Source organism: Bubalus kerabau, chromosome 17, assembly GCF_029407905.1.
Source record: "Bubalus kerabau isolate K-KA32 ecotype Philippines breed swamp buffalo chromosome 17, PCC_UOA_SB_1v2, whole genome shotgun sequence".
Classification (NCBI taxonomy): Eukaryota; Metazoa; Chordata; class Mammalia; order Artiodactyla; family Bovidae; genus Bubalus; species Bubalus kerabau.
Genome location: NC_073640.1, coordinates 67920865 through 67944787, shown reverse-complemented (window position 1 = coordinate 67944787; position 23923 = coordinate 67920865). Strand labels below are relative to the sequence as shown.

General features: G+C 56.3%; 2 protein-coding genes across 2 annotated transcripts; both read right to left on the bottom strand.

Annotated features, from left to right (window-relative positions):
• Positions 1-343: 343 nt before the first annotated feature.
• LOC129630765 (leukocyte immunoglobulin-like receptor subfamily A member 6) lies at positions 344-6631 on the bottom strand. Its single transcript, XM_055551253.1, has 12 exons — positions 6258-6631; positions 5802-6086; positions 5367-5669; positions 4837-5148; positions 4196-4629; positions 4000-4070; positions 3093-3166; positions 2924-3040; positions 1878-1920; positions 1683-1795; positions 1424-1476; positions 344-490 (listed from the first exon to the last, which is right to left on the bottom strand). Exons 1-12 carry the CDS (start codon positions 6481-6483, stop codon positions 344-346), a joined length of 2178 nt encoding a protein of 725 aa, XP_055407228.1. The 5' UTR covers positions 6484-6631.
• A 9737-nt stretch (positions 6632-16368) lies between these two features.
• LOC129630764 (leukocyte immunoglobulin-like receptor subfamily A member 6) lies at positions 16369-20568 on the bottom strand. Its single transcript, XM_055551252.1, has 8 exons — positions 20535-20568; positions 20347-20382; positions 19905-20189; positions 19472-19774; positions 18957-19253; positions 18347-18722; positions 17603-17700; positions 16369-17544 (listed from the first exon to the last, which is right to left on the bottom strand). Exons 1-8 carry the CDS (start codon positions 20566-20568, stop codon positions 17246-17248), a joined length of 1728 nt encoding a protein of 575 aa, XP_055407227.1. The 3' UTR covers positions 16369-17245.
• Positions 20569-23923: the final 3355 nt, after the last annotated feature.

Below are 23923 nucleotides of genomic sequence, written 5' to 3'. Positions count from 1 at the left end.
TACGGCCTGCTCACGCACTGGCTCCTCTTGAGGAACACCGGCTCTGGGCACCAGGGCTTCGGCAGCTGCAGCGCCCCTGGGCTCAGCTGTCTGGCAGCAAGTGGATCAGACTCATGTCTCCTGCATTGGCTGGCAGACTCGTAACCGCTGGGCCACCCAGGGTCCAGGATGCTGTTTCTGAGGGTAGAACCAGTTGACCCAAAAGAGTCCTAGGGGCTCCCGGTGGTCTGTTAGGAGCCCAGGTACTGCTGCTGTTGGTTAGGTGGTGTCCACTGCTGGCAGCTCACGTGCCTCCTGGGGTCTGAGATCTGTCCTGGGAGCCTGGGGTCGGGTCCTTCCTGGGCTAGCGAACGGCAAGAGCAGCGTACTCACTGGGCTCTGCTGGGGGCTCCCCCGCCAGGGGGCCGGGGGGTGCAGCCGTCCCCCTTCTGATGATCGAGTGGTTCAGCTGGGCGTAGGTCACGTCCTGGGGGGCTTCGGACGTGGCAGCCTGTGTGGGGAGGGAAGGTGTGTGAGATGGGGCGCCTGGGGGCCCGGAGAGGAGGGACCCATCTGCTGTGCATCTGTCCATCCTTCCCGGAATCCCCCCGACCAGGAGAACAGGGGGGGCGCCTCCTGCCTTTGTGATCTTGGGGGCTCACAGGGCGCCCGTCCCCTCCTGGGGCCTGCCTCCCGCCTGTTGTGCTGGAGGGAGACAGTGAGGCAGGACAGGCGCCTCCTGGGTCCGCCGCCCTCCTCCAACCAGCTCCCCACTGTGCCCAGATGAGGCTTGGAACCTCGGGTCAGGTCAGCTCACTCTCCTGGTGGAAACTCCAGGGGCCTCCTGATGCCCGGGAGCCTCCAGGTGCTTTGTGCTCCCCTGGTTTCTGTCTGAGCCTGGACCTCTTGCTCATCTGGCCCAACACACAGCCATCTTCCTGCTAAAGCGTGTCCCTCCCGCCTCAGGACCTTCCTACCGAGTGTGCCTGCCCCGTGTGCCTGCCCCGTGCGCCCAGTCCCGTCTCTTGATTTACTTTCCTCGTCAGCACCTTGCATACTGAGACTCCGCCAGCTTGTTGACGCGGGGCCCCTCTCACCGCGAGGTGAGCACCCGCTGTACCTGCAGGGCCTGGGGGGTGGCGCCCGCTCTCCTGCGCCCTTTGCTGGGGGGTGAAGGAGGGGGTCCTGGGCCGTGTGGGCCATCCACTGATGCACGCATCCTCATGAGACCTGGGGCTGCACGCCCACACCAGAAGGTCAGCCAGAGGACAAGGCGCCCCGAAGGAGGGGCTGTGAGGTCACAGGGCAAGGGGAGGGAGGGGTCACAGCAGGACCCAGGGAGCCCGGAAGGAGGGGTGGGATGGGCGTGGCTGGAGCTGGGGTGTGAGCACAGCAACGCGTGTGCGCTGGGCTGAGTTTGGCAACAGGAGGTCTGTGGTCTCACCCGATGGTTCAGCTGCAGCCCCACCTCAGAGTGTGCGTCGCTCACGGCAGCATCTGCATCAGATCAGGGGGCACCGCTGGGCAGGGTTCCGAGAGCCTCAGGGCTGGAGCCCCCGCCCTGCACCCTGGAGGGGGGGTGCTGTGTGGTCCCCCACCCTTCTGAGCATCCCCCCCACGGCCTCCAGAGGTCTCTGTGCCCCCCTACCCTGCACCCGGGGGAGTGCTGTGTGGAGTTTCAGTCCCCAGACCCGGTCCCCCACCCTTCTGAGTGTCCCCCCTGCACTGTCTCCAGAAGTCTCTGTGCCCCGCCACGGGCCGCCGCCTCTCCTGCTCACAGATGGCCTGGTCCTGGGTGTCTGTGGCTGGGCTGGAGCTGAGGAGGAGATGCTGTGTCAGGGGGAGAAGGTGGGGGTGCTGTGGGCGGGGGGCTGTGGGGGTGTTGGGGTGGGAGTTACCTGCTCTGCTGGCCCCTGTCCTCGGGCCCTGGGTCTGCAGCCCCTGTGGGAGGTCGGAAATCAGCCTCGGCCTGGGTTGGGTCCCGGGACAGAGGCTCGGCCCCGGGGACGTGGTGCCCCCGCCCTCCACGTGGGATTCAGGAGGAGAGAAGGCAGCCTGGGCTCGTGGTGCGTGTCAGTTCGTGACATTGAGAAGGAGGGGAATGGCTTAATGAGTGCACATGGGCTGACAGTGGGTGTTTTTTTTCCACTAGATTTTCAGATTTGAGATTCTGGAAAAATTTTTAAATGAAATATCGTTGATTTGTAACATATTAGTTTCAGGCATGTAACATGATTCAATGTTTTTATAGGTTATACTCCATTTAAAGTTATTACAAAATAATTGCTACATTCCCTGTGCTATCTAGTGTATCCTTCTTGTTTATTTCATACAGAGTAGTCTGTGTCTCTTAGTCCACACCCCTCATCTGCCCGACCCCCCGGTAATCATTAGCTATTTTTCTATATCAAGGACTCTGTTTCTGTTTTTCGTATGCGTTCTTTTGTATTATTTTCCAGATTCAGTATGTACCAATGCTATCATGAAGCGTTTATCTTCCTCTGAGTTATTTCAGTAAGCGTAATACTCTCTAGGTCCATGAATGCTGTTGCAAATGGCAGAGTTCCCTTCTTTTTTATGTCTGAGTAATATTCCATTGTATGTATATGTGGGTATACACACACACACACACACACACACACACCACATTTTCTCTATTCATTTCTTGCTGGACAGTTGGGTTGCTGACATATCTTGGCTATTGTAAATTGGCTACATGAATATTGGAATGTTTGTATCTTTTCAAATTAGTGTTTTCATTTTATTCAAATATATACCCAGCAGTGAATTTGCTGGACCATATGATAATTCTGCTTTTAGTTTTTAAGGAACCTCCATACTGTGGAAAAAATTTTTCTAAGCAGCCTGTTCCCATATCCTAGGTTTCCCTTTGTCTGATGCCCTAAGGCCTCCAGGGGTCCGAGTCACCCCATTCCCTACTCACCTGACTTCCTGCGTCTGTCCTGACCCCGGTGTCGGAGGAAGAGGAAGAGGAGGACAAGGAGCAGCAGGAAGAAGGTCGCCGAGACCCCGATGAGGACACTCAGGTACCACGTGAGGCCTGGGGCACCAGAGACGCCTGAGTGAGCCAGGGGTGCCGTTTAGTTGGGCACCTGCTGTGTGCAGACTCGTGCTGGGGTCTGTGCGTCCATCTCCAGCCCATCCCACCCGTTTATAGACGAGGAGCCTGAGGCATAAAGAGGGAGATCACGGGCCCTGGTGACCCAGCCTGGAGCGGGCAGAGCCGAGTCTGGAACTAGGGCCCTGGGTGCCCTGAGCACCTCCTGAGCTGGCCCCCAGGAGGACACCAGCTTCCTGCTCTGGGGGCCCCTCACCTGCAGGGGGCTGTCTGAGGGTCTCAGCTGGAGCTGAGGGTCCTCCCTTGTCCCCTCTCCTCCCCCACCTCAGTGGGGGCTGGGGGAGGGGCCGGCTGCGTGGCGGGGGCCTCTGGGTCCGCTCCCCCACCCCCCGCCACATGCTGTCACCATGCTGCAGCGTACGGGAAGGCCCCACAGTCACCTCCTCGGGACCTCCCTGTGCTCCTCACCCGATGCAGGGTCACACCCAGGTCAGAACTGAGGAAACCTAAGTTCTGGGCCACAGGTCTTTCCTTTTATACTGGGAGAAACTGAGGCCTGCACGCGGGTGTGGTGAGGGTGAGGAAGTCCAAATCAGAGTCTCCAGAGGCGCTTGAACTGGGGGCATATTCAGCCTGCTCCAGACCCGCCACCATCTCCTCAGGAGCCTGCTCCCCTCTCTGCAGTTCTGACTCCACTGAGGGGTGGAGCTGATGGAACTGATGCCTGGAGCCCCCTGGGGGTCAGCAAGGGGGTGGGGGCGGGGCCACTTCCCCCTCTGCAGCCCTGCTCCCTCCAGGCTGGGGGCCACGACACATGGCCCTTCACCCGGCAGCTCAGAGCCCCGCAGCCTGTGTTTCCCGTTGCCCCCTCAGCATCTCTGCACCACCCCCAGCGAGTCCTTGACGACCTAAGAGGGTATTAGATCTTCTGGCTCCCATACCACCCTGGGCTGGGCTGCCTCCCCTGAGCATAGAGCCCCGAGACTCCCCAGGTTCGGGTCTGGGTCTGTAGCTGGGAGAATGGGCCCCTGGGAATAAGCCCAGGAAGGGGTTCACCGGGCCGACCCGGGGTCCCCACCAGAGTCCCCTCTGCCATGCACGGCCCTGTGGGCTCCCCGAGACCCTTGCGCTGCCCACCTGCCCCTCCGGGACTCCAGTGCGGGAGGAAGGGGCGGGGCGCGGGCTCCGAGGCCCCTCCCTCAGCGCCCCCTCCTCCTCCAAGGGCAGAGGCCCCAGCTCCTGAGTGAGAGGGACAGACTGGGCCTCACCTGAGACCACGAGCGTCAGGGGCTCACTGGGCTGTGACAGCAGGTAGGGGTCTGTGCTGAGTGAGCGGTAGCACCTGTAGGTGCCCCCGTGGGCTGAGGTCACAGGGCTCAAGGAGAACTCGGCCTGGTACCGCCCGTCTTGGTCCTGGGAGCGCAGACGCAGGGGGCGATTGGCTCCCCCCTCCTTGGACAGAAGGAAGGTGTCCGTCCTGTCTCCTGACTGACACAGCAGGGTCACATTCTCCCCCGGGGCCACCGAGGGGCCTGGCCGCACCGAGAGGGAGGGTCTGTGTCTGAGCCGTCCTGCAGAGAGGAAGGGGGTGCGGGCGCCGGCCCGGGTTCTGAGCGAGACTCTGCGGGCCTCTCTGGCCCCTCAGTGCTCTGTTTCTCCGAGTCTCTCCCCTCCCCCACCCCTGTCTCTCTGTCCCTCCCTGGGACCCCTCCCCCTGGTCCCAGCATCACCCCTGGGGCTCCCCGTGGGGCCTGTGCAGAGTCTGGTCCCCGACTGACCCGCTGGCTCCTCTCCTACCACCAGCAGCTCCAAGGGCTCACTGGGCGCCGACCACTCGGAGGAGAGGCCGTGTCCACCGTAGCATCTGTACCGGCCCCCTTGGACGGTGCCTACGGGGCCCAGGGGGAAGTCGGCCTGAGAGAGCCCCTCCTGGGGCCTCCGGGCAGGGCGCTGGGGGAGGTCCTGTTCCCCCTCCTTGGACAGAGCGAATCTGGAGTAGCTGACATCAGAGCGACACTGGAGGGTCAGGTTCTGTCCAGAGGTGACGACAGGGCCCTGCGGGGTCAGGAGGGAGGGCTTCCCAGACAGCCCTGGGGAGAGACACGCGCTGGGTTGTAGGGACCGCTTCCCCTGTGGACCCCCATCTCCAGTCCCAGCCCCAGGCCTCACCGTGTCTCAGTCTGTGTGTCTGTCCTGTGAGCCCCACGCTCCTCTCCCCACCCTCTCACAGGGGCTCCCCTGGGAGCAGAGACCCCAGTACGTTGTCTTGTCTGCACAAATGTATGTGGTCAGGACGGGACTTCCTCACCTGAGACCAGGAGCTCCAGGGGGTCGCTGGGGGCCGACCACACCCTGGGGGTGTCCCTGTTAGAGCCGTAGCATCTGAAAGTCCACCTGTGCCCGGAGGTCACGGGGCCCACGGGGAACAGGGCCTGGGTCTGCCGGTTGGGGGTTCGCTGTCCATCCAGGGTCCGAGAGGACTCGTCTTCTCCTTCCTTGGTCAGATGGAATCTGTTAAATCCCTGACGGGAGGCACACTGGAGGGTCACGTTCCCTCCAGAGGTCACCACAGGGCTCGGCAGGGCTGAGAGGCTGGGTTTGCTGTAGGATCCTAGGAGAGAAGGAGGCAGCTGGTTCCCTGGGGCTCCCGCCCTCCCCCTCAGGGCTGGGCTGTGAGAGGGACACCCCCTGAGAGCAGACCCCCTCCCGAGGGCAGAGCCCGAGGCCCCCGAGAGTCCCTCACCTGTCACCACCAGCTCCAGGGGGTCACTGCGCTCTGACCAGCCAGTGGGGGTGCTGTGGTAGCACTGATAGCTGCCTGTGTAGACCTGCCCCATGTAGTGGATGGAGAACTTGGCCTTGTCCCCGGGCTCCAGGGGTTTCTGTCTGTCCCAGAGAAACAGGCTTCCCTCTTTATCCAGACGGAACTCCTGGGCCCCCAGGGTCCCCCGACACCAGATGGTCACGGGGCTCCCCCAGGGGACCACAGAGCCCGGCTCAGCCCAGATGGTGGGTTTGGGGAAGGTTCCTGGAAGGAAATCAGAGGTGGGCTCACCAGGCGTCCCATCCAGGCCCCAGCTCTCAGCCCAGACCTCCCAGACTCCCCCCCTGTGACCCCGAGCTGCCCTCCCCCTGCCTGCAGCCTGGGGGTGACCTTGTCCCCTCGAGAGGAGGGAGCTGGGCCCTGGGACAGACTCACCGGCCTGCACCTGGGTCCTCAGGCCCACACTCAGTCCTGGAAGAGAGTGCCCTGTGAGAAGTGTGCCCTCAGCTCTGAGCAGCGCCTCTCCACCCCGGGAGCCTCCTGGGCCCTGGGGTCCCCTGACGGAGCAGGCTGGCTGGGGGGTCCCTCCAGACCAGGGCTCCCCCTGCCCCTCCCATCTCACCGAGGCAGAGCAAGGCAGGGAGGGTGGGGGCCATGGCATCTCCTCCCTGCAGTCCAGGCTGTGAGGATGGAGGAGACCTGGGTGTCCTCCGGACAGACAGACCACAGGGTGTGTCCTCTCCGGGGCTGGGGCTTCCTGTCACGCGGCTGTCACTTCAGCGTCCCTGCAGGAAGGGGAACAGCCTCTTCTTGAAAGCCGGCGTTGTTCCTGTGACAGTCCCAGGGTGTTCCTGAGACGCCTGTTTCAGGTGTGAGCAAGCAGGGCATGTCCTTTCCTCTGAGAGCCTAGCCTCGGGGTCTGCTTCCTCCTCTGCCCGCCCATCAGCAGGTCCCTGTGGGGTCCTCACCGTGGACAGGTCACCAGGCCCTGGAGATGCTTCAGGGAGGATGCCAGCCCCTGCTGCCCGCAGGACTCAGATCCCAAGAGACACTTTTTTTTTTCATTGGAGGATTGTTACTTTACAATATGGTGCTGGTTTCTGCCATACATCAACATGAATCGGCCGTGTGTGTCACATGCCCCTCCTCTAGAACCTCCCTCCCCTCTAGGTTGTCACAGAGCCCTTGTGTGAGGTCCCTGAGTCACATGGCACATTCCCCCATGGTCTGTTTTATACGAGCTGGTGTGTGTGTTTCCATGCTACTCTCTGCATTCCTCCCACCCTCTCCCTCCGCTCTGTGTCACCAAGTCTGGTCTTTATGAGGGACACATGGTCAGTGTCTCCCTGGGCTCAGTGGAGTCCACGTGGCCGAGAGCCCAGAGGAGACGGTCAGGGAATAAGGAAGGAAACTGACTAGTCCCTTGCCCCGGAGTATGGTTTTCCCCTGTCACAGCCCCCTTCGGTGCATCTCTCTTTATCGCGTCACAGTCCAGCCCGCCTTCCTGGAAACAAGCCCCTGGGTGCGTCCTGCCTCCTTGGGGCCCCGGGGTCCTTGGGCACAGTCTCCTCCCAGTCTTGTCATCACCTGCAAGCTTTAGGCAGTATTGATTGTGGTCAGAGCTCTCACTCTGTTGGAGAACAGATGCTCCTGTAAACGCGTGCCCTCTGCTCATGTACCTGGGGTGGCGGTGGCCTTTCTCTGTGACTGAGGTTCCTCCTCTGCATCTTGTCCCGACCCCAGCCCTCAGAGGGGCTACGGGCTCTTGCTTCCATCATCACGGTCAATTTCCAGACGAGGTGACGGCAGGAGAGGGTGGACTGAAGGGCTGCGGGCGGAGACTGCACGGAAGGGGGTGAGTGTGGTGCCCACTCAGAGCTTCCTCTGCTCCTAACTCTGAGACGTGCTTGGAGAGTGTTTCTGAAACACGTAGCCACAGACAAGGGCAGAAAGAAAGTTCCCGAAATGGAGGGGAACCACAGCAAAGCACGAGAGTTCGGCGGTGTGGCCCCCGGTGGCCAGAATGTTCTCAGGATCAGAGGCAGAGGTTTCCCCCCGTGTGCACACAGAGAGGCACCCATCCTCACAGAGAAATAAAGGGAGGCAAGCATGTGGATTATTTTGTAGAAGAACAGGCAGTTACTCTAAAGAGTTGAAAATTTTCGACGTGAAAAATCCAGTAGATTTAACACGCTAAAAAGTCATGCAGTCAAGAAGACAGCTGAGCGGCCACATATGATTTCGGAGTATAGCATCGAGGAAATGGTCCAGAGTGCAGCATAGACAGCAGACAGGGAGATTCAGGAGAGGCGGGCCTGTGCTGAGGGCCAGTGTGCTATCTGTCGTAGGTGTCAGACGGGAAGACGCTCACAACAGAGGGCAACGGCTGAGGCAGCAAATAACGGCGCCTCCTTTACTGACGAGAACCGACCTGCGAAGGCCTGGGACTCATGTATGTGCCCCGCTGGGCCCCTGACTGAGACTCCGCGCTCCTTACCTAGGGGCCCGGGCGGGATCACCGGCCAGGGATCCAGATAGGGCACACTTGGGCTAAAGACCCCACACCCTGCAACGGAGAGCCTGTGTGCCGCAGCAATGTCAACAAATAGGTTAATTAATTAAATGGGGAAAAAAAGTAACATTCGTATCTTGACCTTTCATAGTAAACTGAGAAACTGAAGGTTAAATTAAAAAGTATTTCCCACTGAATTATACAATTTGAAACAGTTACTTCTATTTTAAGTAAATTTCAACTAAAAAAAGGCAGACTGACTGAGGCCCTGAAAAAGTCCTGAAACTACTTTCTGTAGAAAACTCAGATTACCAAGGGAATGACCAGCCCACTGGGAGCAGACTGCCCCCTACCAAAAGGGGGCGCTAAAGGATACTGGAGCCACGCCGTCAGGGAATCAACCAGGAAGACTTCCCCCTGAGTCAGAGCACTTGCAAGGGGCAGAAGTGAGAGCTTCATGCAGAGCACATCCCCAGCTTCCAGGAGGTTCGGCACCGCCTCCCGCTGTGGGCCGTGCCTCGGCCTCAACCCGCCAGGTCCTGAGAGAGGAGGTGGGCTCTGGGGGCATGGGGCCCTTAACCTTGACCAGCGTTTTCCTCTCCTAGTACCTGAGTCACACGCTGGATTCCAAATAGGAAGTGTTCTCAAGCAACTTGATAAAAAGAGACTGAGCGTGAAAGAAGGCATTTCCAGAGGTGCAAGTTCTTGGATATTGACGGTTTTCACACAGAAAGGAATCAGATTGATTATATTCTTTGCAGCCAAAGATGGAGAAGCTCTATTCAGTCAGCACAAACAAGACATGCAGCTGACTGTGGCTCAGATCATGAACTCCTTATTGCCAAATTCAGACTTAAATTGAAGAAAGTGGGGAAAACCACTAGACCATTCAGGTATGATCTAAATCAAATCCCTTATGATTATACAGTGGAAGTGAGAAATAGATTTAAGGGACTAGATCTGATAGATTGCCTGATGAACTCTGGACGGAGGTTTGTGACTTTGTACGGGACAGGGATCAAGACCATCCCCATGGAAAAGAAATGCAAAAAATGGCTGTCTGAGGAGGCCTTACAAATAGTTGTGAAAAGAAGAGAAGTGAAAAGCAAAGGAGAAAAGGAAAGATATTCCCATCTGAATGCAAAATTCCAAAAAATAGCAAGGAGAGCTAAAAAAGCCTTCCTCAGCAATCAATGCAAAGAAATAGAGGAAAACAACAGAATGGAAAAGACTAAAGATCTCTTCAAGAAAATTAGAGATACCAAGGGAACATTTCATGCAAAGATGGGCACAATAAAGGACAGAAATGGTATGGACCTAACAGAAGCAGAAGATATTAAGAGGTGGCAAGAATACACAGAAGAACTGTACAAAACAGCTCTTCATGACCCAGATAATCATAATGGTCTGATCACTCACCTAGAGCCACACATCCTGGAATGTGAAGTCAAGTGGGCCTTAGGAAGCATTACTTTGAATAAAGCTAGTGGAGGTGATGGAATTCCAGTTGAGCTATTTAAAATCCTGAAAGATGATGCCGTGAAAGTGCTGCACTCGATATGCCAGCAAAGTTGGAAAACTCAGCAGTGGCCACAGGACTCGAAAAGGTCAGTTTTCATTCCAATCCCAAAGGAAGGCAATGCCAAAGAGTGCTCAAACTACCGCACAATTGCACTCATCTCACACGCTAGTAAAGTAATGCTCAAAATTCTCCAAGCCAGGCTTCAGTAATATGTGAACCGTGAACTTCCAGATGTTCAAGCTGGTTTTAGAAAAGGCAGAGCAACCAGAGATCAAATTGCCAACATTTACTGGATCATAGAAAAAGCAATAGAGTTCCAGAAAAACCATCTATTTCTGCTTTATTGACTATGCCAAAGCCTTTGACTGTGTGGATCACAATAAACTGTGGAAAATTCTGAAAGCGATGGGAATACCATATCATCTGACCTGTCTCTTGAGAAACCTCTATGCAGGTGGGAAGCAACAGTTAGAACTGGACATGGATCAGCAGACTGGTTCAAAATAGGAAAAGGAGTATTTCAAGGCTGTATATTGTCACCCTGTTTAATTAACTTATATGCAGAGTACGTCATGAGAAACGCTGGACTGGATGAAACACAAGCTGGAATCCTGATTGCTGAGAGAAATATTAATAATCTCAGATATGCAGACGACACCACCTCTATGGCAGAAAGTGAAGAGGAACTAAAAAGCCTCTTGATGAAAGTGAAAGAGGAGAGTGCAAAAGTTGGCTTAAAGCTCAAATTTCAGAAAACTAAGATCACGGCATCTTGTCCCATCATTTCATGGGGAATAGATGGGGGAACAGTGGAAACAGTGTCAGACTTTATTTTTTGGTCTCCAAAATCACTGCAGATGGTGATTGCAGCCATGAAATTAAAAGACGCTTACTCCTTGGAAGGAAAGTCATGACCAACCTAGATAGCATATTCAAAAGCAGAAACATTACTTTGCCAACAAAGGTTTGTCTAGTCAAAGCTATGGTTTTTCCAGTAGTCATGTATGGATGTGAGAGTTGGTCTATGAAGAAAGCTGAGTGCCGAAGAATTGATGCTTTTAAACTGTGGTGTTGAAGAAGACGCCTGAGAGTCCCTTGGACTGCAGGGAGGTCCAACCAGTCTATCCTAAAGGAGATCAGTCACTGGGTATTCATTGGAAGGACTGATGCTAACGCTGAAACTCCAATACTTTGGCCACCTGATGTGAAGAACTGACTCATTTGAAAAGATCCTGATTCTGAGAAGATTGAGGGCAGGAGGAGAAGGGGACTACAGAGGATGAGATGGTTGGATGGCATCACGGACTCAATGGACATGAGTTTGGGTAAACTCTGGGAGTGGTGATGGACAGGGAGGACTGGCGTGCTGTGATTCATGGGGTTGCAGAGAGTCAGACACGACTGAGTGACTGAACTGAACTGAACTGAATCGACAAAAATTGTATCTGTTCCACATGCACAGCTTGACGTTCTGACTTCTGTCTATGCTGTGAAATAAGTACCGCAGTCATGCCAATTATAATTAGCGTGTCCATCAGCTCCTGTAGTTCACCTTGGTCTGTGGGTCTGGTAAGGAGACTTCAGGCTACCCTCTGAGCAGGATTGAGTCTACAGTATGGTATGGTCAGCTGTAGTCACATCGCTGCACATCAGGTCTCTAGAACTCACTCATCGGTGTCCAGGAAAGTTTGTTCCCCATGACCAGCACCTCCCCGTTATCCCCGCTCCCAGCCTCTGGGGACTACATTCTCCTCCATTTCACCGAGTGTGTTTTAGATTCCACAGGTCAGTGAGCTCCTGCTGCGTTTGCCTGTCTGTGTCTGGCTTACTTTACTCGACATAATGTTCTCCAGCTTCACCCATGTTGTCTCAAAAGGAGGGATTCCCTTTTTTTAAAGGCTGAGTGAGACTCCATTGTTGTGTGTGTGTGTGTCTGGCATTGTCTTTGTGCATTTATCTATCGACAGACATCCAGGTTGTGGCCTCATCCTGCTACTGGGAACAACGCTGCAGAACACAGGAGTGCAGATACATCTGTGAGGTCCTGGATTCTTCTTTGGATACATACCCTGGAGGGAATTGCTGGGTCATGTGGTAGGTGGTTCTACTTTTAGTTTTTTGGGGAAACTCCACACTGTTTTCCACAGTGGCTGCACCGATTGCCTTGCCAACGACCATGCATAAGGTTCTCTTCTCTCCGCATTTTGGCAGCACTTGTCTTTTTCCTAGCAGTCGAGTGTCTGTAACACGTGCAGTGACATCTCACTGGCTCTGGCGTGTGCTCCCCTGAGGACTGGTGGATGCTGAGCGCCTTTCCATGTCTGTTTGGTCATATGGACATTGTCTTTTGAGAGCTACCTGTTCAGGTCCTGTGCCCATTTAAAAACTGGGTTGGTGTTACTTTGGGTTGAGTTGTGTGAGCTCCTTGTATATTTGAGAAGTAGCTCCAAGGCAGATGTGTGGTTTGCACACATCTCCTCTTGCACCCATTGCCTTTCCTGTGACTGTTTCCTTTGCTGGTTGGGTTTTATTTACCGGACTCCCCCTGGCCTGGTTCTGTCTTTGCTGCCTGTGCTTTTGGTGTCATATCCAAAGAAACCTTGTCCACACCCATGTCCCGACGCTCCCCCTGTGTTTTCCTCTTGTTCTTTCATGGTTCCAGGCCCTGGGTTTAAGTCTCTGCTGCGTTTTGAGATGATTTCACATATAGTGTGAGCTGAGGGTCCCGCTTCACCCTCCTGCCTGCTGTCATCTGGCTCTTCCAGCACCGTTTATTGAAGGGTCTGTCCCTTCCCCTTCTGTGCTCTGGGCACCTTGTGGAAGATCAGTTCACTGAGCTGCTTCAGGACAATTATTTTCCATAATAAGGGAGCTTGTAGATCTCCCATTTTCCTGCAGTTTCACTGCTGCCCTGGGCAGAGTCATGGTTCCTGGTTCTCGGGGTTTCTCTGCCACCCTGGGCACAGTCACAGTTCCCAGTTCTCGGTGTTTCTTGTGGCTCTGCTTTGGTGTCTGTGCGCTGGGAGAAGCAGCCGCCTCCGCTCGGACCTGTGGTGGGATTTTGCCCCCAGCCCAGTTAGAGATTCTGGAGCCTTGGAGACGTGCTCGGTGGACATGAGGCTCCCCCGCCCTCCCGTCCAGGGAAACGATGCTGTGCCCCCACCCTGTCGAGCCCCTGCCTTGAGGGAGAAGTCCGAGGACCCCGTGCTCCTCTAACCCCGAGGCCGAGCCAGCCGCACAGAGCCCCGTCCCTTCTCTTCCTGCTTTGTGGCCCCACGTGTGTCTGCTGCCTGGTGCTCTTGTGAGCTGAGCAGCGAGGCGGTCTCTGAGCCAGCGGCCCGGAGCCTGGGGATGTGGCGCAACCGCATCCACTGTCCTCCCAGGGACGAGGGCCTGGGCCCAAGGGGGTGTCCTCTCAGCACTGAGCTGCACCAGCTTGCGGGAAGGGAGACAGAGAAACAGAACGTCCTCCGTTTATCCTTTTGAAGTGTTTCTTTCCGGTTTTCTGTTCATCTGAGGTGTTGCAGCTCACTAGCTGGATTCTGCAGTTTGCATAAAAGTCATGAGGCCCAGATAATCCCGGTTTATCAGTGTTTCTGTGCGAGATGAGGGCTGGGACTTCCCCATCTGCCATCTTGCTTAAAGCGCTGATTAAAATTTCTGAAATGTGTCACAGTGAAGCCAGAAATGGAAAACGGAAACGATAGTTAACTAGTGTGCGTGCTCAGTCACTACAGCCGTGTCCGACTCTGCGACCCCACGGCCTGTAGCCTGCCACGCTCCTCTGTGCATGGGATTCTCCAGGCAGGAATACTGGAGGGGGTGGCCATGCCCTCCTCCAGGGCATCTTCCCGACCCAGGGATTGAACCCAAGTCTCTTGCGTCTCCTGCGCTGGCAGGCGGGCTCTTCACCACTAGTGCCCCCTGGGAAGCCCTGATAGTCCACATACACAGGGAAAAGCGAGAAGGGTAAGCAGGTATCTGGCGCCCTTTTAGAATGAGAGAAACAGAGTGATGGTAGGCTGCACTCGGGCTCCCCAGGCGGCTCAGGGGTAAAGAATGTGCCTGCCAGCGCAGGAGGTGCAGAGACGCGCATTCGATCCCTGGGTGGGGAAGATCCCCTGGAGAAGGACGTGGCAGCCCACCTCAGTATTCTTGCCTGGAGAATCCCTGGGCAGAGGAGCCTGGCGGGCTACTGTCTGTGGAGTCACGAAGAGTTGGACACGACTGAGCGAGTGCACACACACACACACACACACAGACACACACACGAAGAGACTGCAGACCCAGACAACACGCCTGCCCACTCCGCAGACCGGATGCCCCCTCCCTCGGTTCTGCAGTTTGTGTGTGCATCTTCAGTGTTTTATAAATGCAGTATCACGTCATCTGCATACAGGGACAGTTTTGCCTCCTTCCTGCCGCCAAGTTGAATCCTTTTTTTTTTTTTTTTCTTGCCTGATTGCTATGACTAGGACTTCCAGTGGTGTGTTGAACACAGATGGTGAGAGTGGGCATCCTTACCTTGTCCCAGAGCTCTAGGAAGGCTTTCCGCTTGTTACCTTTGAGTACTGTGTTGACTGTGTGCTTGTGATAAATCGGTTTTGTTACATTGAGATATGTTCCCTCTACTCACTTTGGCGAGACCTTTTATGATGAAAGGATGTTGCATTTTATCAGTGCTTTCTCTGAACCTATTAAGACGAGCATGTTGTTCTGTCTTTTCTCTTGTTGATGTGGCAATTCACATTGATCGATTTGCACATGTTGAATTATCCTTGTGACCCTGGTATGAATCCAAGTTGGTCATGGTGTGTGATTCTTTTTGTGTGTTGTTGAATTTGGTTAGCTAATATTTTGTTTCGCATTTTGCATCTATGTTCATAAAGCGCTCTGTTCTGTAACTTCTTTTTTGGTTGTGTCTTTGTGTGGTTTAGGTACCGGGGTGACGGTGGCTCATAGAAAGACTCTGGGAGCGTTTCGTCCTCTTCAGTCTCCTGGGAGAGTGTGAAGAGGGTCATAGAAGTTCCTCTTTGTCAGTTTGGTAGAAGTCCTCCATGAAGCCATCCAGTTCTGGCCTCTGGTTTGCATGGAGTTTTCATTGGTGTTATTAGAGATTCTGTGTCGCTTCCAGTGGCCAGTCTGTTCAGGCTGTCTGGGTCTTCTTGCCTCCGTTCTGGCAGGCTGTGTGTCTCTAGAGACGCGTGCATGTCTTCCAGGTTTGCTGTTGGATGGCTCAGCACACAGTGTTCTTAGTACTCTCGTATAAACTTTTGTATCTCTGAGGTATCAATTTTAAAAATTAATTATTAATTAATTTTGGCTGTGTTGGACTTCCCTCGTGGCTCAGATGGTAAAGAATCTGCCTGCAATGCGGGAAACCTGGGTTCGATCCCTGGGTGGGGAAGATCCCTGGAGGAGGGCAATGCAACCCACTCCAGTATTCTCACCTGGAGAATCTCATGGACACAGGAGTCTGGTTGGCTACAGTCCATGTGGTCACAGAGTTGGACACGCCTGAGGGACAGAGGACGGTGCTGGGTCTTCCTCGCTGCCCAGGGGATTTCCTCCCGTTGAGCTGAGCTCAGGAAGCTTTTCTCTTTGCTGCAGTGCCTGGGCTCCTCGCTTTGGTGACGTGTCTTGTCGCAGGGCAGGGCTCTGGGCCCGCAGGCTCAGCATTTGTGGCTGGCGCGGGATCTTCTCTCAGCAGGGATGGAACCTGCGTCCCCTGTGTTGGCGGCTGGATTCTTATCCGCCAAGCCACCAGGGAAACCTGGTAGCAGCTCTTGTTCCTCCCGTCTGATTACTTATTTTATGTATTGAGTCCCATGTTTTTGCCTTTTGAATTTGATGTGATGCACTGGACTCCTACAGTCGTGTTTCACTTATTCACCATCATGCTTGAAAACTGACTTGTGTTCCTGTAGCAATCCAGCTTTGTGCATTTTTTGTGTAAAATTATGTTGCATATATATACACCAAACCATTCATTTTGGTGAAAGTGATTTCGACTTTTCCCACGTGAACAACCCACGTGTCCTTTTTCTCCTTGTACACGCATGGCCGTGCACGCATCTTCCTCTGGGTTATACAACTGTGGGCCAGCGCTGTGTCTCTGCCCTTTAACTGAGAGTTGCTGTCGACTCTCCAGATTGACCGGGCTGATGAATATCCCTGCCAGTGATGTACTAGGATTCGTCAGAGTCAGCCTTGACTTGTCCATCGTTTTCTCTTTCCCTCTCTTACAGATGAACTAGGAGGTGGGCATCTCATTTCAGGGAACCTGGGGCATAAAACTGAGGTGGAGACGATCCTATGTGGTTGTAATGAGAAGACACATCTGGGCACGTGTGGCCATCGGTGGAGGCTGGCTGCACCAGACTCGCAGGCTGCACCAGTCTGGAGGCACCAGACTAGGATAGTCCACCTGCTCCTTCCTTCCCACCGGCCTTCATCCAGGCACCTTGAGGTTGGCCACAGAGTGCGTTTGCCCCAGAGGAGACACACAGTTCACACTGGGCTCTTTAAGCATGTATTGCCTGCTGATTTTGTCTGCGCCGGGGCTGTGTTGCTGCGGGGGTGTGTCTGGTTGTGTGAGCGGGGCTGCTCCCGCGCTGCGGTGTCTGGGCGTCTGCAGCACTGGACTCTCTGTGGCGGGCTCCAGGACGTGCCCTCAGTCTCTGTGGCTCACGGACTCAGTTGCTCCTCGGCGCGTGGGGTCCCCCAGGATCACAGATTAAACCCGTGTCTCCTGCATTGGCTGGCAGACTCTTCACCACCAGGGAAACCCCATATCGTTGCTCTTTACAAAATGATATATTCCTGAGCTCATTTACCAGCGTAGCCCTGACGGTCACTTCAAACGCCAGGGTGTCCCTTCACACTGACAGTGTTTCTGGAGAAACTACAGCGGGTGTCCTGTGACGAGGAGGAGGGGCGTGAGGGGTCCAGAGGGGGCTCAGGGAAGAGTTTAGGATCCAACTGTTCCAAATGGGGCCCCACTTCCACCCATTTATTCAGTTACTTAAACGATGTTCTGTTTCTGAGAAGAGATGGAGGTCATTGTGCACAGCAGAGACGGCGAGCATGAACAATGAGGCTCACGTCCTCCATGCGAGTGGACAGAGCCTGAGGGCGTGCAGGGTGACGACCCGCCCCTGCCATGTGGGATGCGCCTCGGGCCAGGGGTGAGAGCAGCCGGGAGCCGGGGCGTCCTCCCCAGGAGGGAGGGGGCCCCATGAGCAGAGGCCAAGCCCCCTGAGGATGCCTGGGCCTCCTCCTACCCTGCGGCTCATCTCTCTTCCGGGGTCAGAGGCTCATCCAGAAGCTCCCACACCAGAAGCTCGCCTCCCGGGCTCCTGCGCTCTGGGGAGTGTGGGGTCCCGGTGCTCAGCTCCGGGCTGCGTCTCGGGCTCCTCCGTGGTCGTGCCGAGCCTGGCAGAGAAGGATCCCGAGGAGCAGCAGGACCGAAGCCGCAAGGCCCATCCGGGTGAGACTCTGCACCGTGTAGTCTGGGGTGAGGGCGCACAGGTCAGCGCCGGCCCCGTTACCCTCTGTGTGTGCCCAGGGCACCCGTCTCCCGTGAGAAGACGCGGCCCCAAGCCCAACCCGACGGGGACGCTGTCCTCGTTCACACTCGCGGGTCTGACAGCGGTGCTGGGGGAGGGTGTCAGCCGGGCCCGAGTGTCCTGAAGGGAGACTCCTGGGGTCTCTCTATCTTACTGTCTCAGATGTTCCTATCAGGACCCTGAGCTGAAGGAGCTCCAACAGCACAGGGTGGGGTGGGGCCCTCCCCTGAGCGGTGGTCTGTGGGGTCCGGGGGTGGGCCCCCCGTGAGCAGTGGTCTGTGGGGTCCCAGGGTGGGGCCCGCCCCTGAGTGGTGTTTGCAGGGTCCTGGGGTGGAACCCCGCCCCTGATCAGTGGTCTGTGGGGTCCCGGGATGGGACCCAACCGTGGCTTCCACGGATCCACCTCCCCCTATAGATGCTCGCTCAGCCCTCTCTGTCTGCCAGCTGAACTCTGCCCATGGGAGGAAGTGATCCCTGCAGCCTCCGGGGGCAGGATGCGGTGGGGGCGGACCTGCTTCTCCACAGACTGAACCCCATGCAGCAGCCTCAGGCCCCTGCAGCCTGTGGCTCCGGCGCCATTTCTGCCTGACTCCCCGCCGCCCCTTGACAATCTGAGGGGCCTTGTTCCCAAAGAATGTTAAAGCGCCCTGGGGTGGGCAGTCTCCCCTGAGCACAGAGCCCCGAGAGTCCCCAGGTTCGGATCTGGATCTGTGGCTGGGATACTGGGTCCTGGGAATGAGCCCAGGAAGGCGTACGCTGGGCTGACCTGGGGTCCCCACATCACCCCCTCTGCCCTGAAGGGCTCTGTGGCCTCCCCGAGACCCTCACACTGCCCACCTGCCCCTCCAGGACCTCAGTGTGGGAGGAAGGGGCTGGGCGCAGGCTCCGAGTCCCCTCCCTCAGGGGGCCACTCCCTCAGTGCCTCCTCCTCCACCACCTGGCACTCCCAGGGCAGGCCCCGAGCTGCTGAGTGAGAGGGACAGACTGAGGCTCACCTGAGACCACGAGCGCCAGGGGCTCACTGGGCTGTGACAGCAGGTAGGGGTCTGTGCTGAGTGAGCGGTAGCACCTGTAGGTGCCCCCGTGGGCTGAGGTCACAGGGCTCAAGGAGAACTCGGCCTGGTACCACCCGTCTTGGTCCTGGGAGCGCAGACGCAGGGGGCGATGGGCTGCCCCCTCCTTGGACAGAAGGAAAGTGTCCGTCCTGTTTCCTGACTGACACAGCAGGGTGACGGTCTCCCCCGGGGCCACCGAGGGGCCTGGCCGCACCGAGAGGGAAGGTCTGTCTCTGAGCCGTCCTGCAGAGAGGAAGGGGGTGCATGCGCCGGGCCTGGTTCTGAGCGAGACTTCCCGGGCCTCTCTGGCCCCTCGGCGCTGTCTCTGTTTTTCCGAGTCTCTCCCCTCCTACCACCCCGTCTCTGTCCCTCCCTGGGACCCCTCTCCCTGGTCCCAGCATCATAACCCTAACCCCTGGGGCTCCCCGGTGGGGCCTGTGCAGAGTCAGGTCCCCTACTGATCCGCTGGCTCCTCACCTGCCACCAGCAGCTGCAGGGGGTCGCTGGGGGCCGACCACTCGGAGGAGAGGCCGTGTCCACCATAGCATCTGTACTGGCCCCCGTGGATGGTGCCCACGGGGCCCAAGGGGAAGTCGGCCTGAGAGAGCCCTTCCTGGGGCCTCCGGGCAGGGCGCTGGGGGAGGTCCTGTCCACCCTCCTTGGACAGAGCGAATCTGGCATAGCTGATGTCAGAGCGACACTGGAGGGTCAGGTTCTGTCCAGAGGTGAGGACAGGGCCCTGCGCGGTCAGGAGGGAGGGCTTCCCAGACAGCCCTGGGGAGAGACACGCGCTGGGTTGTTGGGACCGCTTCCCCTGTGGACCCCCATCTCCAGTCCCAGCCCCAGGCCTCACCGTGTCTCAGTCTGTGTGTCTGTCCTGTGAGCCCCACGCTCCTCTCCCCATTCTCTCACAGGGGCTCCCCTGGGAGCAGAGACCCCAGTACGTTGTCTTGTCTGCACAAATGTATGGGGTCAGGACGGGACTTCCTCACCTGAGACCAGGAGCTCCAGGGGGTCTCTGGGGGCCGACCACACCCTGGGGGTGTGCCTGTAAGAGCTGTAGCATCTGAACGTCCACCTGTGCCCGGGGGTCACGGGGCCCACGGGAAACAGGGCCTGGGTTTGCCAGTTGGGGGTTTGCTGTCCATCCAGGGTCCGAGAGGACTCGTCTTCTCCTTCCTTGGTCAGAAGGAATCTGTTAAATCCCTGACTGGAGGCACACTGGAGGGTCACGTTCCCTCCAGAGGTCACCACAGGGCTCGGCAGGGCTGAGAGGCTGGGTTTGCCGTAGGATCCTAGGAGAGAAGGAGGCAGCTGGTTCCCTGGGTCTCCCGCCCTCCGCCCAGGGCTGGGCTGTGAGAGGGACACCCCCTGAGAGCAGACCCCTCCCGAGGGCAGAGCCCGAGGCCCCCGAGAGCCCCTCACCTGTCACCACCAGCTCCAGGGCGTCACTGCGCTCTGACCAGCCAGTGGGGGTTCTGTAGTAGCACCAATAGCTCCCTGTGTGCGCCTGCCACATGTAGTGGATGGAGAACTTGGCCTTGTCCCCGGGCTCCAGGGGTTTCTGTCTGTCCCAGAGATCTGGGTTTCCCTCTTTATCCAGACGGAACTCCTGGGCCCCCGGGGACCCCTGACACCAGATGGTCACGGAGCTATCCCTGGGGACCACAGAGCCCGGCTCAGCCCAGATGGTGGGTTTGGGGAGGGTCTCTGGAAGGAAATCAGAGGCGGGCTCGCCAGGCGTCTCCCCCTGGCCCCGGCTCTCAGCCTAGACCTCCCAGACCCAAGCTGCCCTCTCCCTCCACGCGGCCTGGGGGTGACCCTTGTCCCCACAAGAGCAGGGAGCTGGGCCCTGGAACAGACTCACCAGCCTGCACATGGGTCCTCAGGCCCACACTCAGCCCTGGAAGAGAGTGCCCTGTGAGAGGTGTGCCCTCAGCTCTGAGCAGCGCCGCTCCTCCCCGGGAGCCTCCTGGGCCCTGGGGTCCCCTGACGGAGCAGGCTGGCTGGGGGGTCCCTCCAGACCAGGGCTCCCCCTTCCCCTCCTCATCTCACCGAGGCAGAGCAGGGCGGGGATCGCGGGGGCCATGGCGTCTCCTCCCTTTGGTCCAGGCTGTGAGGATGGAAGAGACCTGGGTGTCCTCCGGACAGACAGACCACAGGGTGTGTCCTCTCCGGGGCTGGGGCTTCCTGTCACGTGGCTGTCACATCAGCGTCCCTGCAGGAAGGGGAACAGCCTCTTCTTGAAAGCCTGGTGTCGTCCCCATGACAGTCCCAGTGTGTTCCTGAGACGCCCCTTCCAGTAGAGGGCATCCAGGAGGTGGCCTTCTCTTTGTGAGCCTCTTCTCAGGGTCTGCTTCCTCCTCTGCCCACCCATCAGCAGGTCCCTGGGGGTCCTCACCATGGACGGGTCACCAGACCCTGGAGATGCTTCAGGGAGGATGTCAGCTCCTGCTCCCTGCAGGGCTCAGATCCCCAGAGACACATTTTTTTTTTTAACTGGAGGATTGTTACTTTACAATATGGTGCTGGTTTCACTCATACATCAGCATGGATCTGCCGTGTGTGTCACATGCCCTCCCTCTAGAACCTCCCTCCCCTCTAGGTTGTCACAGAGCCCTTGTGTGAGCTCCCTGAGTCACGCGGCACATTCCCCCCATCGTCTGTTTTACACAAGCTGGTGTGCGCGTTTCCATGCTACTCTCTCCACTCGTCCCACCCTCTCCCTCGCCTCTGTGTCCACAAGTCTGCTCTTTATGAGGGACACACGGTCAGTGTCTCCCTGGGCTCAGTGCCGTCCATGTGGCCGAGAGCCCAGAGGAGACGCTCAGGGAATAAGGAAGGAAACTGACTCCTCCCCTGCCCTGGAGTGTGGTTTTCCCCTGTCACAGCCCCCTTCGGTGCATCTCTCTTTATCGCATCACCGTCCAGCCCGCCTTCCTGGAAACAAGCCCCTGGGTGCGTCCTGCCTCCTCGGGGCCCCGGGGTCCTTGGGCACAGTCTCTTCCCGGGCTTGTCATCACCTGCAAGCTTTAGGGAGTATTGATTGCGGTCAGAGCTCTCACTCTGATGGAGAACAGATGCTCCTGTAAACGTGTGCCCGCTGCTCATGTACCTGAGGCGGCGGTGCCCTTTCTCTGCACCTGAGGTTCCTCCTCTGCATGTTGTCCCAAACCCTGTCCCTCAGAGGGGCTGTGGGGTCTTGCTGCCGTCATCATGGTCAATTTCCAGACGAGGTGACATCAGGAGAGGGTGGACTGAAGGGCTGCAGACTGAGACTGCACGGAAGGGGGTGAGTGTGGTGCCCACCCAGAGCCTCCTCTGCTCCTAACGCTGAGACATGCTCGGAGAGTGTTTCTGAAACACGTAGCCACAGACAAGGGCAGAAAGAAAGTTCCCCAAATGGAGGGGAACCACAGGGAAGCACGGGAGGTCGGCGGTGTGGCCACGGCGGCCAGAGTGTTCTCAGGGTCAGAGGAAGAGGTTTCCCCCCGTGTGCACACAGAGAGGAGACCATCCTCACAGAAAAATAAAGGCAGGCAAGCATGTGGATTATTTTGTAGAAGAACAGGTGGTCACTGAAAAGAGATGAAAATTTTCGACGTGAACAATACAGTAGATTCAACACATTAAAAAGTCATGCAGCCAAGAAGACAGCTGAGCGGCCACGTATGAAGTGGGAGTATGGCATTGAGGAAATGGTCCAGAGTGCGGCACAGAGAGCAGACAGGGAGATTCAGGAGAGGCGGGCCTGTGCTGAGGGCCAGTGTGCTATCTGTCGTAGGTGTCAGACGGGAAGACGCTCACGACAGATGGAAGACGCTCACGACAGACGGCAACGGCTGAGGCAGCAAATAATGGAGCCTCCTTTACTGACGAGAACCGACCTGCGAAGGGCTGGGACTCATGCGTGTGCACGTGACACCCGAGGGCCGCCCCGCTGGGCCCCTGACTGAGACTCCGCGCTCCTTACTTAGGGGCCCGGGCGGGATCACCGGCCAGGGATCCAGACACGGCACACTTGGGCTAAAGACCCCACACCCTGCAACGGAGAGCCTGTGTGCCGAAGCGACGTCAACAAATAGGTTAATTAATTACATATTTTTAAAAATAAATGGAAGTATCATCCGTATCTTGACCTTTCATAGTAAACTGAGAAACTGAAGGTTAAATTTAAAAAGTACTTCGTACTGAATTATACAATTTGAAACAGTTAATTCTACTTTAAGTAAATTTAAACTTAAAAAAAAAAAAGAGGGACTGGACTGAGGCCCTGAAAATGTCCTGAAACTACTTCCTGTGGAAAACGCAGATTATCAAGAGAATGACCAGCCATGGGAGCAAACTGCCCCCTACCAAAAGGGGGCGCTAAAGGATACTGGAGCCACGCTGTCAGGGAATCAACCAGGAAGAGTTCCCCCTGAGTCGGAGCACTTGCAAGGGGCAGAAGTGAGAGCTTCATGCAGAGCACATCCCCAGCTTCCAGGAGGTTCCGCACTGCCTCCCGTTGTGGGCCGTGCCTCAGCCTCAACGCACCAGGTCCTGAGAGAGGAGCTGGGCTCTGGGGGCATAGGGCCCTTAACCTTGACAAACGTTTTCCTCTCCTAGTACTTGAGTCACACGCTGGATTCCAAATAGGAAGTGTTCTCAAGCAACTGGATAAAAAGAGACTGAGCGTGAAAGAAGGCATTTCCAGAGGTGCAAGTTCTTGGATATTGATGGTTTTCACACAGAAAGGAATACTAAGAGATGGCAGAGAGACAGGGAGATGCAACAGAGAGGAACGCATGGCCGAAAATGAGCTTTGGAAAAGTACACAGATACACGCTTGACCACACAAACACACCCACACGTGTGCATGGAGAGAGACGTGCACAACCCACACACGTGTATATGAGTACCCAGAGTTCAGGTGAAGCACCGTCAGAACTTTGTCTTTTCTAAAGGAGGAGGAGAATGCATACGTGTTCGGAAATAAAAATGTAAATACGTATTTTAAGCACGAGAGCAAGTGCCTAAAATGAGAAATGGAATAACTCCCAGCATGCCTGGTGTAATTAAATGAAAGAAAACCTTTTCAGCTTTACTGAGGTATAATTGAGAAAATTGATGCTGTAAAGAGCAATATTGCATAGGAACCTGGAATGTCAGGTCCATGAATCAAGGCAAATTGGAAGTGGTCAAACAGAAGATGGCAAGAGTGATGGTCGACATTCTAGGAATTAGCGAACTAAGATGGACTGGAATGGGTGAATTTAACTCAGATGACCATTATATCTACTACTGTGGGCAGGAATCCCTCAGAAGAAATGGAGTAGCCATAATGGTCAACAGAAGAGTCTGAAATGCAGTACTTGGGTGCAATCTCAAAAATGACAGAATGATCTCTGTTCATTTCCATGGCAAACCATTCAGTATCACAGTAATCCAAGTCTATGCCCCAA